This window comes from Heterodontus francisci, chromosome 10 (genome assembly GCF_036365525.1).
Source record: "Heterodontus francisci isolate sHetFra1 chromosome 10, sHetFra1.hap1, whole genome shotgun sequence".
NCBI classification, from domain to species: Eukaryota; Metazoa; Chordata; class Chondrichthyes; order Heterodontiformes; family Heterodontidae; genus Heterodontus; species Heterodontus francisci.
The window spans coordinates 90,673,616-90,700,366 of record NC_090380.1 but is presented as its reverse complement, the minus strand read 5'-3'; the positions used below and the strand labels follow the sequence as shown (position 1 = coordinate 90,700,366).

The 26,751-nt window shown below is 40.6% G+C and overlaps 1 protein-coding gene across 1 annotated transcript in view; it reads right to left on the bottom strand.

Moving 5' to 3' along the window:
* The window catches only part of ros1 (c-ros oncogene 1, receptor tyrosine kinase), a 225,732-nt gene that overhangs the window by 100,457 nt on the left and 98,524 nt on the right, over window positions 1-26,751 (bottom strand). Inside the window, exons 28-37 of the mRNA XM_068040000.1 lie at window positions 23,070-23,246; window positions 20,357-20,528; window positions 18,733-18,841; window positions 16,797-17,002; window positions 15,554-15,643; window positions 14,642-14,777; window positions 13,811-13,973; window positions 8,824-8,888; window positions 7,041-7,170; window positions 3,008-3,105 (exon numbers count right to left, since the gene is read on the bottom strand). Coding sequence (XP_067896101.1) covers window positions 3,008-3,105; window positions 7,041-7,170; window positions 8,824-8,888; window positions 13,811-13,973; window positions 14,642-14,777; window positions 15,554-15,643; window positions 16,797-17,002; window positions 18,733-18,841; window positions 20,357-20,528; window positions 23,070-23,246 — 1,346 coding nt within the window. The remainder of the gene's footprint in view (window positions 1-3,007; window positions 3,106-7,040; window positions 7,171-8,823; window positions 8,889-13,810; window positions 13,974-14,641; window positions 14,778-15,553; window positions 15,644-16,796; window positions 17,003-18,732; window positions 18,842-20,356; window positions 20,529-23,069; window positions 23,247-26,751) is intronic.

Here is a 26,751-nt window from a genome sequence, read left to right as displayed (position 1 = left end):
CCTGAAGTACTGTTGAGAAGTAGGGGAGAAAGCAACTGGGTAGGGGAGAAAGCAACTGGATTGGGAATCCGCAGCTGGAGGGAAAGGCTGAATGGAGAGGGCCGGAAGCGAGAGGCCGTAGAGAGCTGCGGGGAGCAAGCGGCCGAAGACCTTGGTGTCGCCGGGTGCAGGGACTGGCCGGTAAGTCTTTTGCTGTTGTGTTTATGGCGCATGCACAGAAAAAGGCACTCCTCTTCCGCTCCGCTGCTCCCCCCGCCACCGCCGCCCTCCCCCCCCCCACTCTCCCCCACTGCCGCCATCCCCCCCCACTCTCTCCCCTCCCCCCGCTCTCCCCCACCCTCTCCCCTTCCTCCCTCTCCCTCCCCCCTCCCTCTTTCCCTCTTTCCCCCCCTTCCTCCCTCTTTCACCCCCTCCCTCCCTCTTTCCTCCAGCTCTCCCCCACCCCCCTGCCGCCGCCACCGTTGCCGCTGCTCTCCCCGCCCCCCGCGCTGCTCTCCCCGGCCCGCTCCACTCTCTCACTCCGGCCATTGTATGCTGCCACGTGTTTGTTAGGTTGCCTCTGTGTGATTCTTTGACCAGCGCCATCTTTAGTCCTGGCAGCTGCTACAGTTGCAAGCTGTGACGTTTTAGTGGCACATGCTGTATTTGCGCATGTGCCAAAACAGCGCCACCTACCGATAACGTTGTCAACAAATGCAGTCTTTCATTCATGCAGCATTCTCCATGCTGAAAGGCTCATTGGACATTTCCTCTTATTCAAAATAAGCTAGAATTCTAACTCCCCAGTCCAAATATTTTTATTGTAAAATAAAGTTAGGGTAGTGTTGACGATTACTGTCATTTTAATTTTTATATCAATTACAAACACAATCATAAGTCTAGATACCTGAATGTTTTACACCATGAGGTAGCATAGTGGCCTAGTAATCCAGAGGCCTGGTCACATGATCCACAGATCTGAGTTCAAAACCTACCATGGCAGCTGGGGAATTTAAATTCAATTTGGAATAAAATGCTAGTATCAGTAATGGTGACCATGAAACTTGCTGGATTGTCTTAAAATCCCAACTGTTTCTTTAGGGAAGGAAACCTACCTGCTTTAGCTGGTCTAGCCTATATGCTATAGCTCAGGTGGTAGCACGCTTGCCTCTGAATCACAAGGTTCCAGGTTCAAGATCCACCCCAGGGCTTGAGCACAAAAATCAAGGCTAACACTCTGGTGCAGTACTGAGGGAGTGCTGCACTGTTGGAGGTGCCATCTTTTGGATGAGACCAAGGCCCCATCTGCCTGCTCAAGTGGATGTAAAGGATCCCATGACGATATTTTAAAAAAAGTGCAGGAGCTGGCTGATATTCCTCAATCAACGCCACAAAAACAAATTATTTGGTTGTCACATTACTGTTCGTGGAAATTTGCTGTGCGCAAATTAGTTGCTGCATTTCCTGCATTACAACGGTGACAACACTCCAAAAGCACTTGATTGGCTGTAAAGCACTGAGATGTCTTGCAGTTGTGAAAAGCGCTATATAAATGCAATTTTTTTTTCATGGAACTCAGAGACCCACAGCAATATGGCTGACTCATAACAGCACTCTGAAATGGCTGAGCAAGCCATTCAGTTGTATTCAAGGAGGCAGCTCACCATCACCTTCTCACAGGGCAATTAGGGACAGGCAACAAATGCTGGTCTTGCCAGAAATGCCCACATCTCATGAAAGGATTTAAAAGATTGTAAATCATTAGGTCACCTTTGACTAATCTGTACCTGGGAATTCTTGTGCACTTACTGTTATTGGTAATATGGTAATCAGGCAGTTTAAAAGACATTACCAACATAAATAAGGATGGTGTCATGACATAGGAAGTCACAGCACCAAAGAATGACATCACAAAGTGAGACAAAAGTTTGTCCCCCATTCTGCTGACTTCACAGCTAATGTGGGAAGGTAGTGAGAAAGAGTTTAGCCAGCAAATGGATACAAAGAGTTGAGGTGGTGGGGGGGTCGGGAAGAGAGAGAGAGAGAGAGAGAGAGAGAGAGAGAGAGAGAGAAATGTTTATCCTCTCTTTTAAGAGCTATTATTTTGCTTCTAGAATGTCATCCCATGGGCTAACAACCTTCTGTGGGGGAGGGAGAAAATCTTATCTCTTCCTCTGCTTTCTGGGTGATGACCTACAAATTATGCCATTTACTCCCACCCCAATGACCAACGGAACTAGTTTATTACTACTACTTACCTGATTAATGCTCTGACTAATTATGCACACCTCTATCACCTCTCCCCTTAACCCTCTCTGTTTTCATGAAAAGAGACACAGTTTCTCTAGTCACTCTTCATAACTAAAGCCTAGATTTCTATTAAACTGTTCAATGTATACAGTCATGGACTGTTTTGATGTATTTAAAATCTCCACCATTTATATATTACACTTTATATTTTAATCTGAATATTCGTAAGGTAGCTATATAAAAAATTAACAAAAATGCAGTTCAGGGATTTTGGAGATATTCAGGATAGAAACAGGTACTGGGGGTTTTAGAGCAGCATAAAACTTGCAAAGAATAACAATCAACATTATAAGTGTAGTTTACACTATGCATACAGAAATATGAGTGCATAGGATTGTAACATTCCTATACAGATGTACACCAAGATTTCTCTGACTTATCTTCCACAAAGTTTAGAAAATGGACATAAATCTATTTTGAAAACTTAATTTGTTTTTAAACTTTAGCTTCATCAGGCTGCATCATAACCTGCATTTTTGCCATAATTGACAGACTTATTATCAAGTTAGTTTTTAAAAAGAAAATATGGTTCTCATTAAGGCAGGTTCACTATAGTTGCCAGACAAGTATATTCTTTAAAATTAATTTATTTGGCCGAAAACACTTCAGTTGTTCAGATCTACCTCTTGTACAGTGTTTTTCAGGATTAGCTATTAAGCCTGCTCAATTGCATTTGCAAAGCACGGACATTAGATTAGTAATATAAATGGTAACTTACCTGTGGACAAAATGCATTTTCTCAAGATAGGTACAGCCTTTTGCAACATCTAGACATATATCTATGAGGTCACCTACACAGAGCAAGGGTTGAAGCAGCTGCTGGGGAAAAAAAAGGATTTGAGATTGACAGCAATCCTCAAAATATCACTTACTGAGAAATTATATCAAAAGAAAAGTGGCACGGAACTGTACTTATTTTCTCCTCGGACTAAAGCAGTTTGTCTTTAAGACTCAGTTTAAAAATAGGGTGCCTTTAAAAACGAAGCAGCACAGCGTGCCAGCTGCACTTGTCGCCTGGGCAACAGCAGCTGAGTGAGGAAGTCACATGGTATAATGTTTCAATTTGACTGTGTAAAAACAGCTAAAACCAGTTTTTGAGAGACACCAGCGAAGTGTGTTTACTGAAGGAATGAGTTGTCTATTTTTCTCATTAGAAATTCTACAGTGTTATGTTAATGTTAATTGCCTAAGGAGGACAAAACCCTTTGAAGAGACCATTTGTATTGCTGGAGGTAACAAAATTCCTTTTCTTTACTTCTAATCCAAGAAGTAATTCAAGATTGAATTTCTCTTGAATGATTGTGAATTCTGGAACTTGCAGTAAAGTTTCGACTGAGAGACTGTCGGTTTTAAAATCAGAGTGGATTCATTGCTATACTCCTCATTTAAAGAACTGTTTGAGGCCTGCTGCAGCCGAAGTGCTTCGAATGCCCATCAAGAAAAGTTTGTTTCATCCAATCTGCGTGGAGACTTCAAGTGGCATCCCATGATTATTTTTGCACTAGGATACCACACCCATCAGGAATGTAACCCACAAAGACTAACAAGCCAGTTATTTATTTATTATTAAGAAATAGCTAATTTTTTAAAGCATCATTTTTTTAAAAAAGAAACTGGTTAACTGTTGATTTTTGAGTATATGTGTGTGAATAGAGGACTAAGGTTAAAATAAGAATTATAAGGTCTTTAGACATAGGTTTATCTTAATAGTGTTTAAGATTTCGGTTTAATAAATAGTTAATTTGTTCATGTCTTAAGATGCCTGGTTTGGTCTGTTTTTTCTGGGGGTTACTAGAGTGTTTAATTCGGCTGTTGGGTGGGAAAACTTTAAATAATATGCTGTGACCTGTGGAGATGGGACTGAATTGACAGTGCATTGCTCCCACCTCGATTGTAACAAAAGTGCTCAAGTTAAAGGACAGATAGGTGTAAAGTAGCAACTACAATTTGGTGTTCTGAACAAAACTGAACAAATATTTGGTTGCTTACATATTCAAATGCCTGTGAGACAACAAGCCATAAGGACAAATTACTGGATGAAAAAGTTGTCTCATTTCATCCTTTAGAAAGGAGATGCTGATTACCTAGTTATGAAAGAGAGTGAAGGTTATAGCTCGAGATATAGATGGTCAAACTTTTATGGAAATTACACTAGAATTCTCATTCATTTTTCTTAAGGAATCAGTGGGTTTTAATTTTCTATTTTGAGGTTTTTTTTCCCTTTATTACATTAAAGTTAATGTGAATTCCTGGCTATTAAAATTGTGCATGATCATCGGAGTTAATTACTTATTCTTCAGCTTCACCAGGAATTGAATCGCATTTCAAAATTGATTTCAAAAACTAGTAAAAAATATGAAAATTCTGCAGAATCCAGTTTAATATTGCAAACCACTTCACTTTCCAAAATGACTTTTCCAATTTTCAGACCAATGACTAGAGCCCATCTTAAATGGCAAAATTCTAGAACAGATTAGCACTGAAACTGCAGACCATATAAAAAGAGAATAGGAGATATCATGAGAAGCTTGTCTGAAGATATGGGTTTAAGAAGAGTTCATAAATGGTTCCAAGACACAGAGAGTTTGAAAAACAGACATGACTGGCAAGAGAGCTTGAGTGATTAGGACTGAGGCAACTGTAAGATACCCTGTTCTTCATTTAGGATTTGGTTTCATCTCTCATAATTAACGATTTTACTTTCTTTTCACTTAAATAGCTTGTAAACTTGTACTGCAGCTAGAATAAAATTTCTGTTCATTCCCAGAACCCTTCAGGGTATGGATGGCATTTAGCAAAAAAGCTCTGTTGGCAAGGAGAGGTCTTTTGTTGGAAAGAAATTTTGAATAAGGGGTCAGGGGTTTCCCAGCTAAGAGAGTCGCCTATGTCACAATCAAACAAGACAATGATTAAGAGATCTGTTAGGAAAGTGAAAAACATCAGAACATAATTAATTAATCTTCAAGATTACAAGGACCGTGTCTGTGACTACAGCCTGATAAAGATTTTAAACTTTCTTTCACACTTTGCAGAGAGAGACTCGAATTAAAAGAATCGATGAGGGTTACATTCTGTACCCAAAACTAAAGTGGGTAATATTGTTTATTTCTCTCTATGACTATTGCTTAAGACATTGAGTTGTGAAGACTTGCTCAAACTCAATAAAGATTATTTGCAATCAAGAAATTGGTATCTAAGAACTTGACATAGCTGTGAAGTGGAGAAAGGGGAGTATGAATAGAAATCTGGAGTCTGAGAGATAGGGTATTTGGGTTGAAGGAGCTTGCAAAGGTATCCAGGGATTTGTAGACATGATTAAAGATCTTACATTTGATACACTGGGTGATGGGGAGCCGATAATATTTAAAGAAGACAAGGTGACAAACAAATAAATCTTACTGTGGGAGAGGATACAAGAGTGTGTTTTGGGCAGGTTGAATTGATGAAAGGAGGTGGATGGGAGGCCAGGAAGCATGGTGTTGAAATAATGGATTCTGGAAGAGACAAAGGCATGTATAAGAATTTCAGGATAAGATAGCAATGGAGGCAGATAGCAGTGCATTGCAGAGATGAAAGGAAGTGATCTTCTTGATAAATTGTGGGGGATTAAAGCTCATACATTAACTGTAAACTCAGAGTATGGCCAGAAAGGGATAATGAAGTCAGCAGCCATAGAGGGAAGACTAAAGACAATGGCTTCATTCTTCTCAATGATGGGCTCAAGGAACTGAATATTCATTTGAGATTTGGGCGGGGGAATTTTATGCTCTCACTCATGGCGGGTTTGGAGGCAGGGAAGAGCACAAAATTGGGTGGCTTGGTGGCAGAGTTGCGGGGGAGGCACCATTCCGCCTCTTCCAAAATGTAGTCCAGGGCGGGAAGGCCTGTGAACTTAGTGCCTGAATGAGGGACCTGGCTTCGGGAAGGGTGGCCTGCTGAGAGCCAACCCTGACCTTGCTACCCCCTCCCCTGCATCCCCACCCCACTAGACCCCTCCCTCCCGACCTACGTGAAGCCTGGGTCTTGCGACGCTCCTCAGCCTCTGGTAGGTGCTCCACCAGCAGTAACCACTGCCTCTGCGGTGGCACTGCAATTGCCAGCCTCTGATTGGTCGGCAGCTCTCCAAGGGTAAGACTTCCGGAGACAGGGTCCTTGGTCCTGTGGAAGGCCCGCCGCTGTCCACTTAAGTGGCACTAGATTCGGCAGGGCTTCCACAGAAGAGGCGACATGGGGATCTCAGTGTCGCTTTTTCTGGAGGCAAGAGCCCCACTGCCAGAATAAATTTCCCCCCAAGGTTTCAAAGAAGGATGCCGGTGGCCGAAAAGTAGTAGCATCACGGGCTTGTACATTGATGCTCATCTCATGTCTGTTGGCGGTGTCACTGAGGGCAGCATACAGATCAAGAGGAGAGCACTGAGGATAGATCCTTGGAGCATGCCGGAAGTGACAGTATAGGGAAAAGAAATCATTCAAGAGATGCACTGGCTGCATTCAGATAGTAATGGAGGTGTACAAGTGCAGTTTCCCATGGAGCTTAAGAAAAGAAGAGAAACATTGGAGGAGAATAATATGATCAGCTGTACCAAATACTGAAGACAACCCCCTGGAGGACAAGGCACAGAATATTAATTATTGCATGTGGAAGGAGGGAAAAATTGCATTAAAAAATGAAAATATGTTCTGCATCATTATTGCTCCTCATCTTCCAGTGACATGATGGGAGAATCGTCAATGATTTCTGTCCACCTTACCTGAAATCCTCGCGCTCCTCGGAGATAACTGAGCAAGTCTCTTCCCTTCATAAGCTCCAGGAGTAAGAACTGTGGCTCATTCAGCAAGCATACACCCAGCAGCTTAACTATATGAGCATGATCAAAATGACTAAAAGGAAACAGACACATACAATACAATTTAATATTCCTAGTATTATGAAACACAAAAGCTGGCAATGAAAAATGCATCTGAAGTCAACAAATAAAAACTGTCATGAAGGACAAACCTAAAGTGTATTGTTTTTAAGAAAAAGGAAATTTGAATCAAATTGTTCATTCAGGATTAAGGGGAAGCCAGGAACCTTTTGTCAAAAAATCATATTGGAAACATTTAGCTCCATCTCTACTGCATATGGTAAAATATGGATAAATAATTTCTGCAGACAACATAGAATGTTTATGAATATAGATGTACCAAATCTACTTGCATTTTTTAATTTCAACATGCTACTGCCATGCACCAAAAAAATCAAATTCCAATCACATTTGTTTGCTAAGCAAAATAGTGACCAAAACAAGAATAAAATAGAAGGAAAGTAAAAAGAATGACTTGCATTTATATAGTGCTTTTCACAACCACCAGATGTCTCAAAGTGCTTTACAGCCAATGAAGTACTTCTGAAGTAGTCGCTGTTGTAATGTAGGAAAAATAGACAAAAAGGCAGGGCCATTATTTCACTCAGACGCAAAACGTGTCTGCTTAAATGGGTATTGGCATCACTGAAAAAAGCAGGCAACATGGCCACAATCTAAGTTCACCCTGAAGGACAGTCACCTGCCTCCAAGAGCTGGAGGCCAAAGGACCAGCAGCTCCTCAGTCCCAGCAGTGCCACAAGTACAGGGGAGAATGTGCTGCAGAGGCAGCCATTGCTGCCGGGTGGCCCCTTCATGGGCCGCAGAGTGGCTGAATAGGAGGCCCCCCCACCCAAGCCTGCTAGGAGGCCCTCAGGTGTCTCCAGGTGTCAGTGGGCCCATCTGATGTTGGTGAAATGCCAGCAGGGGTGGGAGGTGGCCCTTAAGTGGACTTTAGTGGGCCACTTAAGTGGCTCAATTGTCCTCCTGCCTATCATAGTACTAGCCACAGACAAAATGGCATGGGAGCTGAACAATATCCGAAAGGCCACCCAATACCACCCCACACCATTTTGTCTACCCGCCCCCCCCCCCACCTTCCAGCCCATCGACAAAGGCCTCTTAAAATTCCATCCAATGTGTTTTCTTAAAGGGGACGGCAGCCCCAACGGCAGGCAGTTAATTGTTTGCCTGCTGGGTGTCCAGCAAAATGGCTAAGGCGCAGTCACCCCTATGTCCCTCCCCTCCATCCTGCTTTACAGCCCATCACCGGGAGCCCCACCGGCAGAATAAAATCCAGCCCATTGTATATCCTGCTGCTGTATCAGGTATCTGTCTCTCCTCCACTTCCCCCATCTTCCCACCCACTGCCCTCTCTCTTTATATATTTGCTGGCCCTCCTCTGCTCATGACTCATTTAGGCCCAACTCCTCCTCTTGCAATATTTTCTATCCGTACCCGCCACCACCCGCCCCCTGCCCCCGCCCCACCACCCATCCCCCAACACCTGTTAGAATTTTGAGCTCTCTCACAGATAGCAAGTTTGAAATACAATCTAAGTCAGTTCTTAAGGGACACTTCAGCTGTCAACAAAAAATCATGAAGTTCTTCAACAAATTTCAACATCAAAACTTTTTCTCTTCAATGTTAGAAAAGCACAATCGTCTCATCAGGTGACTAAAAAGCCTACCTCATTAAATAGGCCTCTTTGAGGAATTCAGATTTTTCATGATCCGTTGCCCCTTTTCTCAGTGCCTGGTAAGTAAATAATCATATTCTTGTGAAAATTGCATTACAACCTTGGCTCAGAACCTTCACCTTGATGTGAATCCATTTTATACGTTATCTCTAAATGCAATTTGTGTCAAAGAAAAAAAAATTAACTACCACGGTAGATTTTCTGTTTCCCAGGATGTTTGAGCAAGAATGGGACATAAATAGCATACTGGTAACTTTGATGGATTTTCCAAAGATAGCCTTAATTAGAAATGCTTAATGAGTTTCATTCCAGGATTGGGACTCCAACTGGGACCTTGGTCAATGGAGGTCAAAAAATATCTGACACAGCTATCCCCAATGGAAAATGGTCCAGTCCATGTAGATAAGGGCAATCTACCTCCGGCCAAGAAAACCTATCATTTCATCCTCTTTCTCAGCCTCTAAAAAACTCAAATGAAGAGTAGCACTCAGACCAACGCCCAGTTGAAAAATTATGACTGCAACAATGAAAAATTCAGCAGGAATTTAAGTATTCACTTACCAAAAGGCCAGATCATGCCTTCCTTTTATTGTCTATGTATATTGGTGAGTTGAACACACAGCACATTCCCGGCAAGAAAATGGGAAACTCACACCATCAGTTTGGTTATCTTCATTTGCATGGGAACCAAAGATCACTTATAGTAAAGATTAAATGGAGATCCAGTGATACAGGTAATCTTTCCTGGCCCTCACTTGCCTATTCTTCACACAGTTGTTGAATAATCTATCAAAGAGTCTTTGGAATAACAAATGCCAAACAAATAGAAAGACGGAGCTTGTATTATATTGTGCGTGATCACATTTCTCACAAACATCCAAAGCACTTCACCAACAATAGAACAAACTTGGAAATGTAGTCCCAGATTAGATTGCTACCATATCACACAAAAAACACTGAGATTAATTTTTGATAGTTACAGCTAAGGGAAGAATGTTTTCCTAGACACTAGGAGAATTTCTGGGTCTTCTTTGAATAAGGCCATGGGATCTTGAATATTGACCTCAACCAACGGTGAGACCCCATTTTTAACATCTTCTGAAGAATGGAACCTCTGACAATGCAGAACTCTGTCACTACTACATTGAAATATCAGCTGAGATTATATGCTTAAGCGTTCAATACATTCCAAGTACAAGCTTTAGCTCCTAAATGGGGAAAGATGTGATTGGTGCAATTGGGAGAATTTATACTAGAAGATGAACACAAAATTATAAAGTTATAGCTTACAGACAAAGCCAGGGCTCCTTGGATGACAAAGGCAATACAGAATATGGTGAAACAAAAAGGAAGAGAGAGTGTATGATGCATGTCTGGTGAATTCAAGACAGAGCAGGCCAAATACAATAAGTTGAGGGGGAAGTGAAGAGGAAAATAAGACTGGCAAAGACAGAATACGAGAACAGTATGGCAGTTAACAAATTCTTCTATTGGTATGTAAATAGTAAGTAGGTAGAAAAAGGTGAGGTGGAGCCTATTAGGGACAAAGAGAATGATGTATGCCAGAGACGCAAGGCAAGGCTAGATTACTTAATGAAAACTTTAAATTGGTGTATACTAAGGAAGAAGATGCTGACAAAACATCAGTAGAAGCAGAGATAGTAGAGGTAATGGATGAGATGATAATTGATAGGAAGGATGCACTGGAAAGGCTGGCTATATTTAAAATGGATAAGTTGCCTGGTCTGGATTGCTTGCATCCCAAGTTGCTAAGGGAAGTTGGGGTGCAGATAGTAGAAGGGCTTGCCATAATCTTCCAAACTTCCTTAGATACGGCGGAGGTGCCAGAGATCGAAGACTGACAAATGTGATACCCTTACATAAGAAAGGGTCTAAGTCCATTCCTAGTAAATACTGTCACGGAACTGTAGTTATTTTCTCCTCGGGTTTAAAAAAACAGTGTGTGTTTTCAAACAGAGTCTTAAAGGCAGTGTGCCTTTACGACTGAGCACAGGGTGCCACAGCTGCACTTTGTTACCTAGGCAACAGCAGCAGAAAGAGGTCACATGGTATAATGTTTCGATTTGACTGTGTGTAATACTGGCAAAAACCGGTCTGAACCAGACTCACCAGCGAAGCATACTGAAGAGAAATGAACTGTCCATTCTCTCTCAGCAGAAATTCTACAAGGAGCTACAGGCCAAATTAATTGTCTACAGAGAAAATAACCCTTTTAAGAGACCATTTGGTATTGCTGAAGGAACTGTTGCAGCCAAAGAATTTGAATGTCCATCAAAAATGGACTGTTTCATCAAATCCAAGTGAAGACTTCGAGTAGCCTTTACCTATTTTCATCCATCATCCATCAGAAACATAACCCACAAAAGACTTAGTTGTTTAAGAATACATAAATAAATAATTCTTTAAAAACACCACTTTTAAAAACTGGTTAACTACTGTTATTTTTGAGTGTGTGTGTGTGAGAATGGGGAAGTTAGGTTAAAATAAGAAGTTATAAGGACTTTAGAGATAGGTTTATCTTGATAGTGCTTAAAATTTCGTTTTAATAAATAGTTAATTTGTTGTCTAAAGATACCTGGTTTGGTCTGTTTTATTCTGGGGTTACTAGAGTGTTTAATTTGGCTGCTTTCCAGTTGGGTTGGAAAAGTTTAACAATATGCTGTGACCTGTGGAGTGAAGGGACTGAATTGACAGTGTGTTTCTCCCACCGCGGTCGTAACACTACAGGCTGGTCAGTTTTACATCAGTGGTAGGTAACGTTTTCGAAACAATAACAGGCACTTGGAGAGGTTTCAGTTAATTAAGGAGAGCCAGCACAGATTTGTAAAAGGCAGATCATGCTTGACTAATCTAATTGAATTTTTTGATGAAGTAACAGAGAAAGTTGATGAAGGGGATGCAGTGGATGTCCTTTATATGGATTTTAAGAAATTGTTTTGCAAAGTACCACATAAAAGCTTGTTAACAAAACTGAGGCTTATGGAATAGACAGTCAGTGTTAGCTTGGATTAAAAAAAATTGGCTTAAGGACAGAAAACGAGTTGTAAATGATTGTTTTTTTCAGACTGGAGGAGGGTAGACAATGGTGTTCCCCAAGGGTCAGTACTAGGACCATTGCTTTTTTTTTTTGGTATCTCTTTGGTATATAAATGACTTGGATAGTGGAATATAGAGTAAGTTTTCAAAATTTGCCGATGATACCAAACTTGGAGGTGTGGCAAACAGTGAGGATGGTACCAATCACCTGCAACGGAACACAGATAGGTGAACAGAATCGACAAGTGGCAGATGGAATTTAATACAGAGAAGATTGAGGTGATGCATTTTGGCAGAAAGGACAGGGAGAGGTAATATAGACTAAATGGCATAGACAGACGGACCTGGGTGTTTCAGATGCATAGATCGCTGAAGGTGGCAGGACATATTGAGAGAGTAGTTAGCAAGGCATATGGAATCTGGGGCTTCATAAATAGAGGTATTGAGTACAAAAGCAGGGAAGTTATGCTGAACCTTTATAAACCTTTATAAAGCATCTTCACTGCCTCCGGAGAATCCTTGGCATCAGGTGGCAGGACCGTATCTCCAACACCGAAGTCCTCGAGGCGGCCAACATCCCCAGCATATACACCCTACTAAGCCAGCGGCGCCTCAGATGGCTTGGCCATGTGAGCCACATGGAAGATGGCAGGATCCCCACGGACACATTGTACAGCGAGCTCATCACTGGTATCAGATACACTGGCCGTCCTTGTCTCCGCTTTAAAGACATCCGCAAACGCAACATGAAGTCCTGTGACATTGATCACAAGTCGTGGGAGTCAGTTGCCAGCGATCGCCAGAGCTGGCGGGCAACCATAAAGGCGGGGCTAAAGTGTGGCAAGTTGAAGAGACTTAGCAGTTGGCAGGAAAAAAGACAGAAGCGCAAGGGGAGAGCCAACTGTGTAACAGCCCCGACAACCAATTTTATCTGCAGCACCTGTGGAAGAGTCTGTCACTCTAGAATTGGCCTTTATAGCTACTCCAGGCGCTGCTTCACAAACCACTGACCACCTCCAGGCGCTTACCCATTGTCTCTCGAGATAAGGAGGCCAAAGAAGAAGAAGGAGGTGAGGCCACAACTGGAGTATTGCGTCCAGTTCTGGTCACCACACTTTAGGAAGGATGTGAAGGTCCTTGAGAGAGTGCAGAGGAGATTTACCAGAATAGTTTCAGGGATGAGGGAATTTAGCTACAAGGTTAGGTTGGAGTAGCCGGGGTTGTTCTCCTTGAAGCAAAGGAAATTGAGATGAAATCTGATGGAAGTCTGCAACATTGTGACAAGTTTAGTTAGGGTAAACAAAGAAAAGCTGTTCCCATGAGCTGATGATGCAAGGACTAAAAGACACAGATTAAAGGTTTGGGGCAAGAGATATGATGGGGGAGGAAATGTGAATAAAATTTTTTAATGCATCGAGCGGTCATGACCTGGAACACTCTGCCTATGAGGGTGGTGGAAGAGGAGACAATCAACAATTTCAAAAGGAAACTGGATGGCCACTTGAAGGAAATAAACTTACAGGACTACAGGAATAGAGGGGGAGAAATCAAGCTCATTGGATTGCTCTACAGAGAGCTGGCGTGGACTTGATGGGCCGAATTGCCTCCTTCTGTACCATAATGACTATGATTCTATTGCTTGGTCTATTGTTACGAATTAATGGTTGGATGTCTAAAACTTTCTTTGTGCTGCTAAACATTTCTGCTTGAGTTTCCGGCAAAGGGAACCACCTGGGATACTAATCTACCTCTTTCTTTTAGAATGACCTTGTGTATTTCCAACATTTTTTGTTTTTATTTCAGATTTCCAGCAATTGCAGTTTTTATTTTTAATTTGGTTGTCTGGCTGAGATTGCCTGGCACACAACGCAGCACTATCTCTCCTTTCCTTTTACTGAACACATCATCATTGTACACTTACCTTTACAGCTACTGTGACATCTCCACTACCAGGCCCCAAAATGTCTTCAGCTTTTCCTTCAAACACTTCTCCAAATGCTCCACTACCAAGAAAATTTAGCAAAGTAAGTTTCTCTCTTGGAAACAATGGAAGAGACTCAAGCTCCACCTGTGTGGGGAGGCAGCTGGAAAAACAAATTATTTGAATTATTCATCAAATTTTTATCCACTATACCTGAATTGTAAAGATACCTGAATACATAATAATAAGTATTTCTGAATTTCAAATAAGTCATAGTTATTATGGTTTAGCACCTTAAAAATAAAAATCAGCTCTGAACCCTGTAAAGATAGCAATCTAAATGTGCTAATCACAAACTCTGACGCACCAGCTCTGAGAATTTTCTAGAAAGTCTCTTCCACCATCACAAAAATGTCAATCAGTAGAGTTACTAGTCACTGAGGACAGCAATATTCAATGGAGATGTGCAGAGTGACCCTCTTCCTAATCCACACAGCTGGAAACAACCCCAATAAGGTATCCATACCATGTCTACCACTCACAAATATACAATTACTTGTTGATTAATGCACGTTCTTCACCCTGCCTCGCTTCAGAAAAGAGTTCAGTCAATAAATGTCACATAATCACAGACAGCACGTGACAAATTCTACTAGCTTTTATTGGATTGACAATTGTATTGCCCAGTGTAAAATCAACATTCCAACCATGGTGTTGTTCATGCAGCAGTATTAGAACTGAAAGCCATACAAGAGACCAGGGCATCTCGTTTCTGATCAAGGATGGTATAGAAACTAATATAGCAGAGAAGGAAAGGAAGCTGAATTGTACCTGGAGGTATACCAGATGTTTGTCTGAATTACAGATGCGTTCATATCTCTGATCAAAGCCAATTCCAAATCTGGATTGTAGTTCACACGAAGAGTGGTTATGTCTTCCTTTAGTTTGTTATGTTTTGCTTTTTGGGCTGGAAAATGAAATTGTGTAAGGAAATATCTAAAAATACAAAATGAATTTCATTAACAATGAAACTCTAGCCTTGGATTTTAACCTGGGATGAAAGACGAGCGTGGAGCCACTTGCCCAGGCTCGGTGGCATGAGGCTTGGACTAATTTAAGAACTGGGCCTTATTAACGTAATCCAGAATCCAACTGTTGCCTGAGAGAATGAGCATGAGCCAAAGGGTAGGGAAGGGGCAGGGCAGGTTCAACAGGGGGGCTGCAATCAAGGACTGTTCCAATGAAAGTGGAGAGCTCCAGACATAATTGTGATCGGGGGAGGCCTTAAATTACTTGTGGTGCCTGGAGGAGTGCTCCTGCTCCTCCTGGCCCACAAGGAAACCTTCATAAAATTAAAAATGTTTACTTACTTGGGTTTCTTCTTGCCCGGGAGCCTTCCAATGCCAGCTTCTCTTGGTAAGATGGGCACCAAGCTCATGCTGTGCAAACCAGGTTAAAATAATGTTGGCATATCAATGACCTCATCAAATTTTGGCATTTCAATTACCCAGGGCAAGGATTATGCTCACTGCCTAAGACCCACCTGTTAAAATGGCACGGGGCAGAAGTGCAGTGTGAACAAGGCGAGTACCACACCACTGATATTTTAACTGCCTGAATACCATATTCTCATCGGGAAAGGGGCAAAAATATTATCTCAGTCTATGAGGTCTTTAAAGAGTCTAGAATGTTCACAAGATAAAATGAGTCAATGTAATCTTTCCAAGTATCTTGCAAACTCACCATAAACTGCTATGGAAATACAGAAGACAGCCATTACAACTGTAGCACAAACAGGTCCAAGTACTAGCAGGACAAGGTTTTCACGAGGCTCTGTTGAAACATTGTTTGGATAGTTTATACAAAATCTTTTCACTATCAGATTTGCTTATGTCGATGTACTTTTGCATACACAAAGTCTACATGCCTCTCTAAAGCAATAAAGGCCTTTTAAACTGAAACATATTCACTGGATTAAAATGTAGACAAAACATGCACTCATATGTTTGAGAAATATGAATACTTTTGTCGACAATGTTATAAATATTTCCTTTATAAAGTAAAAAAGATCAGTTCAGACTGAATAGATTACAAAAATTAGTCATTTTTAAATTTTCCTGCAAACTGCCAACTTTTTAAAATTAGAATAATACACTGGTACTGATTACTAGAGTTTGACAAGCCAAAAACCAGTAGAATATGGAAAATATAAAACTAAAATTAAAATTCCATATAATCCTAGAAATTGCTGTTTGCCATATACCAACCACATGCGTCAATGTGTTGGTATAATATCTTTCTGTCCAGTATTTTAATAGAGACTTTAACCCATTTAAAAGGTTAATGCCTCTGTCAAGATAACAGATAAAGAAATGTCATATGAGCATATTAAAACTTTATATGATAATATTGCAGGCAATAATTTCTAGACTATAATCTTAATGTGCTAACACTTCAGTACTAACATTCCCAATCATCCACTCTACACTCACTGACACGAGAATCCCAGTTATTATTCAGAACCACCGTAACTTTTGCCAACTAACAAAATCAGAATTTTCTAGCATAATTGATCTTGAATGCAAATTAGGTCAAATAATTACATGATCACACAATATTACAGCATCTTGATGTACGGGCATACTGATTAGAGGCAAGGTGTATTTATATCTATCGTTCACCATAAAGTGAGTTCCAGATTTTATCCAAATCCTGCCTTCTGATTTAAGAGCCATTGACAGAAGTCTGTGAACAGTTACAGCATTCAAAATCAAAAATAATTGTTCAATGAAACAAAAGAGACATAAGATTGCACAACTAATGAGATATTATCCATAAATAATTTTAAATGTTTTGCACCATTTAAAAACCACAAAATGCTTCAACAAAACTTATTTGATTTATATACGAGCTTATCAATTTGGAAAATTCTTTAGTAATTTTTTTTTATAATGTCTAAGATCTAAAACACAGTATAATGTCTCACCATAAAGCTTCATGATGATTTCCCCGCTTATGTCACTGAATTCACCCTTTCCGATGCCATTAATTGCCACGACTCTCATACGATAAAACCCACTGAAGTGCTGATTATGCCAAGTACAGATTGTATTACTGCAGGGTCCCTGATAGAGAGTGATCCATTCATCTGAGTTGTTGAATCTCTGTAGGCCTGTATCATTTTGGGAATTCCTGTTTTAAAAAAAGTATTTTAACCTTCATCTATGAAACTCTGAATTAGAGCTCCCTTGAATGTTCAGTTTTCAAAAGCAGTGTGCATTTCAAATTGCACCATAAGGACCAAAGGGTTCCAGGTTCAATTCAATTAAGTGAGTTGACTTCAATCAGAGTGGCAGTAGGAGTGCTCTAATTAGCACTATTGGGATGGAGAAGAAGAATTCGTGTTCACTATCCAGTAAACCCTGCCAGAAAATGGAGGCCAATAAAGACCATGAAAAATATACAGCTGATCGATACCAGCTTATGAGTCTGGCTGAAAAGAGATACCCAGCATGAGTGGGCAGTCTCTTACATCAATTTTTAACAAGGGGATCCAAGCCCAGTCAAATGAAAACAGCATTCATGGGTAAATTTTAAAAACCGAGCACCCCACTGGCACCAGGCTGCTACAATATTGCGTGTGTTTTCTGCCAGTTAGTTAGTTTTTCTTGGAAAGATTATCAACCAAATGTGAGCAGACTGGTTTAAGTTAAATTGTGATGAATTAGCTGGAACGGCAAACATTAATCAACATTCACTGCCATTGTAACTAAAAAGTTTAATTCAGGTTTCATTTTGCCAATGATTGTTCCAAAGTCTATTGCTCAGCACCAGGTACTAAGTTTTGCATAGTGAGAGATGCTGTGCAGAAGATAATTTTACTCATTATTTTGGTACTGCATTTTATACTCCTTGCTGTAGTAAGGTTCCTTGGTCACCAACTGCTCTCTGTCTAGTGAGAGGCTTCCCAATCTACCCCATTGTCGAGGCTTCGATATTAATAGCAACTTGGATGCCATACTGGAATCTTACCTCTTTAGGGGAGGGACGTTAGTGTGAGGAAATGAATGCCCACTTTGGATGCCTACTGTGAGTACCAAGCACTTCCAAGTCAAGGATAGCATAGTTAGATGCTAAGCTCCCTTTATTTTACCGCAGCAATACATCTTATCCCCAACTTCAAAAGCCTTTTCCCCCTCCTCCTCCCTCATTTCTACTGAACCACTATGATAATTTCCAAATCAGCCTCTTTGAATGAGAATGCCCAATCAAGGGCAGTGTTATGCTATGACTCCATCAGGAACTATAACAACACTACTCAAACTCACAATCTAGTTTGTTCACAAATCAAACTGGCAGAATCAATATCGAAACAAGTGACAACATGGCTGACAGATGTTTCACATTTATCCAGGTAAGTTTACTATAATAAGCATTATCAATGAAAACTAGTGGGGTCCACATCTTCCAAAATTGCATCCAAATGCAGAATGGATTCAGTATTTATACACTGAACTGAGTAAATAGAGTTCTCAGCTCCAACTCAAATATGCTGGATTGGTGCATATAGATATATATATCTCCCATGTCAATTTTTATTTAAACACACTAGTATATTTTAGAAGTGTTAACAAAAATTACATATTGTGTGCAAAGTTAAATCTTCATCTCTGTTGCCTATGCTAAATAAAGATTAAATTATTTGTGTCACAAACATTCCCAATTGTCTTATTTATAGTGGTAAAAATCCTGATCCAACTTAATATTTCTTGGAAAATAGTTACGTATTTGAGGATTCAATTTGTATAATTATGCATCACTTTCAGGGTGCATGGCTTCCTAATGTTAAAAAGGATGACATATAATCAGCTTTACATATCAAAATGATTCGTTTCCCCCATTCTAATGGATTATGAACTTACTGGGCCTGGAGAATGTAGTGCGTTATATTATTCCCATTGTCATCTGCTTGAATCCAGTTGATATCATCATGAATGGTATACGGTGTACCTGGTTTTCCTGGTACACCAGCTACAAACAAAGAACAATTCTGATGATCACTTAATATTTTCAATGAAACATAAATTTGACATCATGGCATAATTGACATGCATACTGCTCTCAATGTAGAGTATTCAATAAAGACGTTACAATAATATTTCTAAATAATCCTCTATTAAGGTGCCAATACCAGCATGATTAATCTATGTGCCTTTAGTCCACAAATGTGCAATTTTGCAGGATCATTGCCCTGATATGTTCTAACTGCATCATCTAGGCCTTTTAGAAAAGCACAACAAAACTATGATTTTAATTCTGTTATAAGTAAGGATAAAATCAAAATTCAGTCTTGTGGTAAAACAATCTTAGAGGATTAAAGCACTCTTTTTGTGAGTGGTGACCACAGATTCACATATACTATATTCCCAATCCTTACTGTGCCACCACAGAAAGGTGGCTAGCAGAACCCAGCCATTTCACCTGTGGAATACAGAGAAGTGGAGAAGATATTGAGAAATTGAACTTGTGGGTCTCCTAGAAAGCAGTTTCACAATAGTATTTCCAAAGACCTTTCAGCAGGTAGTGTTTGGGAAGGCAGACCATGTAAATAAATTTTAATAAGGGGGAAAAAAACACTAGTCTCATTCCTGTAAAATCAGGAAAAAGACCATAGGTACGGTCATGTAGTGGTTATATTCCTAGACTTGTAATCCAGAGAATGGAAGTTCAAATCCCACCACGACAGCTTGAGAAATTGAATTCAGAAAAAAAAGTTGAAAAGTTACTGCAAAACATCGAGTTCACCTTCTCCCATCACTCCCATAACACAAATACATAACTAGACTGTCCACTGAACAAATGCTCTGATGTTGATGCAAGTTAAATTTGTATTAATTTTTATTGAGGGTCAATTTTTATTTTCACTGCTTGATTGCAAAAGAAATTAAAATTGATCAGGTTCTATAAAGAGTAGGCAATCCATTCCACCAGCTTATAGCCCAAATGGTGAAGGTGAAAGCTACCCTCAATGTGTTCATCAACAAAAAAGTCACAATTGCATTTTCTTCAAAATAATATTGCAATTAAAGCCATTTTAGTAGGATAGTTTGGCAAAACAAGACTTGGGCCAAAGTGAACAACAATGTCACCAAAAATAAAAATATTGCCAGTTATTTCTGATTTTGTTCTACACAAACAGAGCAGATAGCTCACAAAATATTGGTCTACAGCAACTGCTGGAAATAAAGACATTTACAAATTGGCTGAAAACATGCAATCTCAGATAAAACTTGCCATTTGAAGACTGCATCTTTGAAACATTCAAAAAGCATTTCAGGTTAGTTGTATATTAATTATCTTTTTTTTAATAATACTTTGTACTTCACCATAAAAGTAAGCAAATGAAACCACAGTATTCAAAAAACAGTTGTAAAAGATTACATATTATATTTTCAGAACATCTTTCAGTCCAATATAAAATCTTCTGCCTGAGAACATTTCAGGCGCATTTTTTTTTTTAACAGCAGCTGATTTCTATCATATTACCTCTTGTCTCAAGTACCTGCACGGCAGACCCGCATGAAATGTTTGTTTTGTAAGTAACAACTGTTCTTAGTGCATATGTTCTCGATGGATGAAGACCCCGAATAATGCAAATGAAATTTCCATGATTGGAGCAGTTCACTTGTGCTGGTTTCCAAATTTTCCTGCTGGTGTCCTTGTTTAAAAAAAAATATACAGCAGCCAAATAAAACAGGCATCAATGGCAAGAGCACATTCAGTCTTGCAATACTTTCAGTGACATGAAAAACTAATAAAGAGCACACCAAAAGACAACAAAATGTTTTAACACCAGAAAGAAAATACTGGGAATATTGCCTTCCCATTAATAAAACAAATAAAATTAATAAAACAGTATTTGTCATGTGGGTTTGCAAATCCAAATAGTTGGTATGTGGCAAATTAATACCTGACCTTGATTCTGCATACTCAAACTTTCAGCATGAATCTCTAAACAGCAAGCAGGAGGATGCCTCAACTCTATGCTTCCTAACCCAAGGACAGCTCTAACAAGCCCACCTGGAATGACAGAATCGTTATCTAGCTGAGATTAGAAAATACTCGGGGCTGAATTTTAATCACTCGCCATGCAGCGTGGCGATCGCTTTGAACTTGGCGGCCTTCCCCCATGGAAGTGCCGCTGAGGAGCCTCAGCGATATTATGCGCGGGGTTCATTTAGAGGGGGCAGAGTGGCCGCCCCCGATTACGTAGAGGACACAGCGCCATTTTTAAAGGGCTTTAAGCCCTCACAATTAATTTCAATATTTAAGGGTACATAAATGTAATTTATTAAAAAATAATAAAGATATGGAGGCCCTTCCCCAACCCACCCCCCCCCCCCCAATGGTTATTTCATTGACCGAAATGACCAACAATTGGCTTTTTTCCGTAGCTGAACTTTCCCCGCCAACCTTCAATCTTTTGCCCTTCAACCCCTTCCCACCATCCCCACGTCCAATCAAAATTGTTTTCCTCACTCCTCCACCCTTCCTGCCCTGAAAATTTTATTCCTCTCCCCCTCCCCGTCAGGTTCTCGCCTCGGAACTCTGTTCCGAATGCGCGCGGGGTACGAACAGCAGCCATAAGATTGGTGTGGGATGGCCGCTGCCTGCAGGTAAGTTTATTTGCATCTCTTTAGTGTTAATTTGCATATGCTGATGAAGGGCCCACCGTTAAGCAGTGGAGGGGGCGGGGGGGGCGCCGCACCAAGGACCCCTGCTGCCAGTATTATGTGGCGGGCCCTTGTCAACGTCGCAGGTTGAGGCGGGTCTCTCCCTGCAGAATTTTACCAGCCCCTGTGCCGTGACCCTTGGTGTCGAGGGGCTGGTAGAATTCAACCCTAGGATTCAAGCCTTATAGAAACATGCTCTAGTTATTTAAAAAGTACACTTTCTGTGAGGCCAAGAGGAGCATTAATGATGCTCCTGGTCCCACAAAAACATTTGCCACCAGCTGAAAAATCCTCCACACCTCACCCCCACATGCTCATCTGACCCTTCCCGTTATGGAAGAACTGCCAGCTCAGTTGAGTGAAGGAACTGCTAGATTTCCTGCCCACCCATGTTGGGTTGTCCCTCTGCACTCCAAAATGGTTCAAGCATCCAGAAAAGTTTAGCAGTTGGGTGTTGGGATTGCTTCGTTAAACAACAAATGGAGGCACTTAAATATCAACCTATTACTCATGACAAAAGCAAATTGCATTTCTAATTGGAGCCTGGAAGTTGGAAATGTCCCAAAGAACTTTGCAAAGTGGAATGACATTAAACAGTAGGAGAAGTACTGGAAGATAAGTTTTAGGAGACTTTTCAAGGCAGGGAGAACAGGAGCAAGGTGGAGAGGTTTAGGCAGAGCCCCAAAGAGAAGAGCTAAGACAGCTAATGTCTAATATCACCGATGGGGGAATGGATGGAGAAGGAGGTGGAAAAAAAGCCAGACTCAAGATAGAAGAGGGCACATGTTGCAGAGGTAGGTAGGTTGAGGTTAATCCACACAGGGATTAACACATTGGGGAGTGGGACATCATGCAGGTACTGAGGTTTTGAACAGATTGGGGTTTAGGTAAGGCGGAACATGTGGGCTAACAGGAAGAGTGCTAGCAAGTAAAACCTGGGAGATGACAAAGGTGTAGATATGGGTTTCAGTGATGGTGGTGTGGTTGAGTGAAGTCCAATGCACAAAATGTTATGAAGATGAATTAAGCAGTTTTGTTGATACACAGGATTTTGGATTTCAAACTCAGTTTAAGGTCAAACCAGACACAGACATTATAAATCATATCCAAGGAGGGGAACAGTGCCAGGAACTAAGGTGAGATGTTTTTGGTGGGGTTGAATAATATACCTTCAGCCTTGTTAATGCCAGAAAAGTGGTGGATATGAAGTTTAAGCTGGTGTCAGAGAGGTAGAGTTGGGACTCATCAGCATAGATATGGAAGCTAAGCTTATGAATGTTGTTGTTGAGGAGCACTGTGTAAAAAAGGAAGAGAAGTTCAATATGGAACCCTGTGGCACTCTCAAGGTGACTCTTCTGGGTGGGCAGGTAGGAATGGAATAAGTGAGAACTGTGCCAGAGAAGTAGACCACAGAAAAAAAGATAGTATCTACTCAATCATCAAAAGAACCCTTAATATAGTTTTAAATAGGACATGTGAAACGGTATTAAAATTTGACTGCAATGCCAACTTAATTAAACAGGTACCTGGGAAATCTCAAACCAGTATTTCTCCATTGTGTGATTGGTTGTAAATTGCCAAAGCATTGTTGCTGTAGTATTTCCAACTGAAAGAAGGTGAGGAGACTGAGGAGTCTGAAATGTTTTTTGTAAGACAGTTTCACTTCGGCTAAAACTTCCACCAACTGGGGGAAAACTCAGTACCTGTCAAAAATAATTGCCCATTTAGCAGAATAACTTGTACATTCTCCAAGACAACATGCCACCGACAAACAGTAGCTTTTACAAGTCATAAATTATCGAGAGATCGACTTCAAAACTAGTAACACATCCTCATGAATAGTCATCGACCTGAAATGTTGACTCTGTTTCTCTTTCCACAGATGCTGCCAGACCTGAGTATTTCCAGCACTTTGTCTTTATTTCAGATTTCCAGCATCCGCAATATTTTGCTTTTATTAACACATCCTCATGGAATGTTTCTATCTGTCTGTACCATATGTGAGTGAAAAGTGAGCACTTACCTTAGTGTCATGAGATCCCCTCGAAGAAATTACTGTCCTCTAACTGCTCCCACCTATCTGTTAAACTCTAATAAATTTTTGCTGTTAGAGAAACAGATAGATACTTATGAAAGGTGGCCTGTTGCAGTGGCAGAGACCTTACTTCAGGTAATTTACATATTAATATGATACTCACTGTGGTGATTGCTTGGGATGAATGGTTGGATACCTGACATGACAGGAAGAAATGGAAGGAACAGGACTCCCCCTTTTAAGGATACCCTACTGAAGGTCTTGATCCAAGACATTTTGCCAGGAGGGTTGGCTTTTGGAGCTTAGTAGGACCAACCTCTCAATTTCACAAGTGTGTGCAATGCCAAGATAGGCATATGTTAATATTATAATTACACAGGCATATATAAAGAAGCAAACAAGGGAGACATTGGCCAAAATCCTGTGGGCCTTTGATCATGGCATGTATGCTGGGATCTGCCCACTGGTGATCACCAACACTAACTCCAAAGTTTGCAGTGTCAGGGAGAGGCCCCCCTATTTGTTATGTATGCAGGAATTCCCAGCATTGAGAAGCATTGGTAAAAGTTTTAAATTTAGACAGTGTCTGAACACATCCCATTGACTGAGGTGGAATTTTCATCCTTGTGAAGATGCTGACAAATTCTAGTGCTGCGCTTATGTAAGGCTCTAAGTTCACTTGCAGATGGTACATCTGTGAATCACTTATTGTGCTATAATGCCATATTTGTGCATGATTATGTTGTTTGTGAAACATGTCCCACTGTTCTTTCATAATGCTAGCACTCACTGTCGGTCTGGGCCAGTAACTGAAGGCAGGTCAGGCTTGAAGCTAGTAATGCTTTTGTTCTATGGCTAGTAGATTCCTTTATGAGTTATATGGAAGTCTCTATGAAGTGAGTCAGTGCTACAGTGAAATTCCGTGTCTCCTCTTTTTCTCCCAATCGACAGATCAGCTATTCGCTTTGTTGAAGATTGGAGCGCTCCTTGTTTAAAGTCTTCCTCTTTATAAAGGAGCTGGGTAATATGCCAAGATGGGCGTTCCACGAATAAAAGGTTGCTGCATGCAGAGGCTGAAGGCCAAATATATAATCTTCCAAAGTTCTTTCAATTCAGGAACTATTCCTTTAGATTAGAAAATTGCACATGTCACTGCTATTTAAGAAAGGTGACAGATGGAAACCAGGGAATTATAGGCCAGTTAGCCTAACATCTGTTGTCTGGAATTTACTAGAGTCTATAATTAGGATGACTAAACACTTTGAAAATTTTCAGCTGATCAGTGAGAGCCAGTGTGGATCTGTAGAGAGTAGAGCATGCCTGACAAATCTGATTGAATATTTTGAAGAAGTGAATAAAATTGTGAACATGGGAATGTCTGAGGGTGTAATTTATTTGGCCTTCCAGAAGTTATTTAATAAAGTCCCTCTGAAGAGACTGTTTGCTAAAGCTGAAGCTGATGGAATTGAAGGTAAATTATTGACCTGCTTAGGAAATTGGCTGAGCAGAAGATGACAGAGGGTAGATATTCTAATTGGCAGCCCCTGACTAGTGGTATTCCCCATGGATCTGTGTTGGGCTCTCAACTATTCATTGTATTTATTAACAATTTAGATGATGAGATAGGAAGCCACATATCCAAATTTGCCAATGACAAAAAGATAGCTGGTATTGTAGACAACATAGATGGGAGCATAAAACTACGAAAGAGATATTGATAGATTAAGTGAAGAGGCAAAACTGTGGCAAATGGATTTCAATGCAGGCAAATGCGAGGTCATCCACTTTGAACTGAAAAGAATAGAACAGGGTATTTTCTAAATGGTGAAAAGCTAAATAGGGTGGAGCTGCAAAGAGACTTGGGGGACCATAGATACACAGATCATTAAAGTATCACAAACAGGTACAGAAATCAGATCGAAAAGGCTGATAGAATGCTGGCTATACCTAGAAGACCCGAATACAGGGGTTAGAAGATATGTTTCAGCTATATAAAGCCCTGGTTAGACCACACCTGAGTACTGTGAGCAGTTCTGAACACCATACCTTAGGAAGGATATACTGGCCTTGGAGGGAGTACAGCATAGATTTACTGGAATGATACCTGAACTCCAAGGGTTAAGCTACAGAGAGAGATTACACAAACTAGAGTCATATTCCCTGGAATCAATAAGGTTGAGAGGTGATTTGATTAAGGTTTTCAAGATATTAAGGGAACAGGTAGGGCAGATAGAGATAAACTATTTCCACTGTTAGGGGAGTCCAGGACTAGGAGGCATATTCAAAAAATTGCAGCCGGACCTTTCTGGAATGAAATTGGCAAACATTTCTTCACTGTAGAAGAAGCTTAGAACATAAGAACACGAATATGAGCAGGAGTAGGCCATTCTGCCCTATGAGCCCACTCCACCATTCAATGAGATCATGGATAATCCTCTACCTCAACACTATTTTCCTGCACTATCCCCGTAATCCTTGATGTTATTAATATGTAAAAATCTATCAATCTCAGTCTTGAACAAACTCAATGACTGAGCCTTCACCACCCTCTGGGGCAGAGAATTCCAAAAATACACCACCCTCTGAGTGAAGAAATTCCTCCTCACCTCAGTACTAAATGGCTTGCCCCTTATTCTGAGACTGTGTCCCCTCATCCTGGACTCCTCAGCCAGGGAAATATTCTTCCTGCATCAACCCTGTTGAGCCCTGTCAGAATTTTATATGTTTGAATGAGATCACTTCTCATTCTTCTAACTCCAGAGAATAAAGACCCAATCTATTTTATCTTTCCTTATAAGACAATCCCTCCATCCCAGGAATTAGTTTGGTGAACCTTCGTTGCACTCCCTTGATGGCAAAGTATATCTTTCCTTATGTAAGGAGACAAAAACTGCACACAATACTCCAGGGGTGGTCTCACCAAGGCTCTACATAAATTGCAGTACGATATCTTTACTCCTATAGTCAAATCCTCTTGTAATTAAGGCCAACGTACCATTTGCCTGCTTAATTTCTTACTGTATCTGCATGTTAGCTTTCGGTAACTCATGAACAAGGACACCCAAGTCCCTTTGAAATTCAACATTTCCCAGCCTCTCACCATTGAAGAAATACACTGTATTTCTGTTTTTCCTACCAAAGTGGATAACCTCACATTTCTCCACATTGTATAC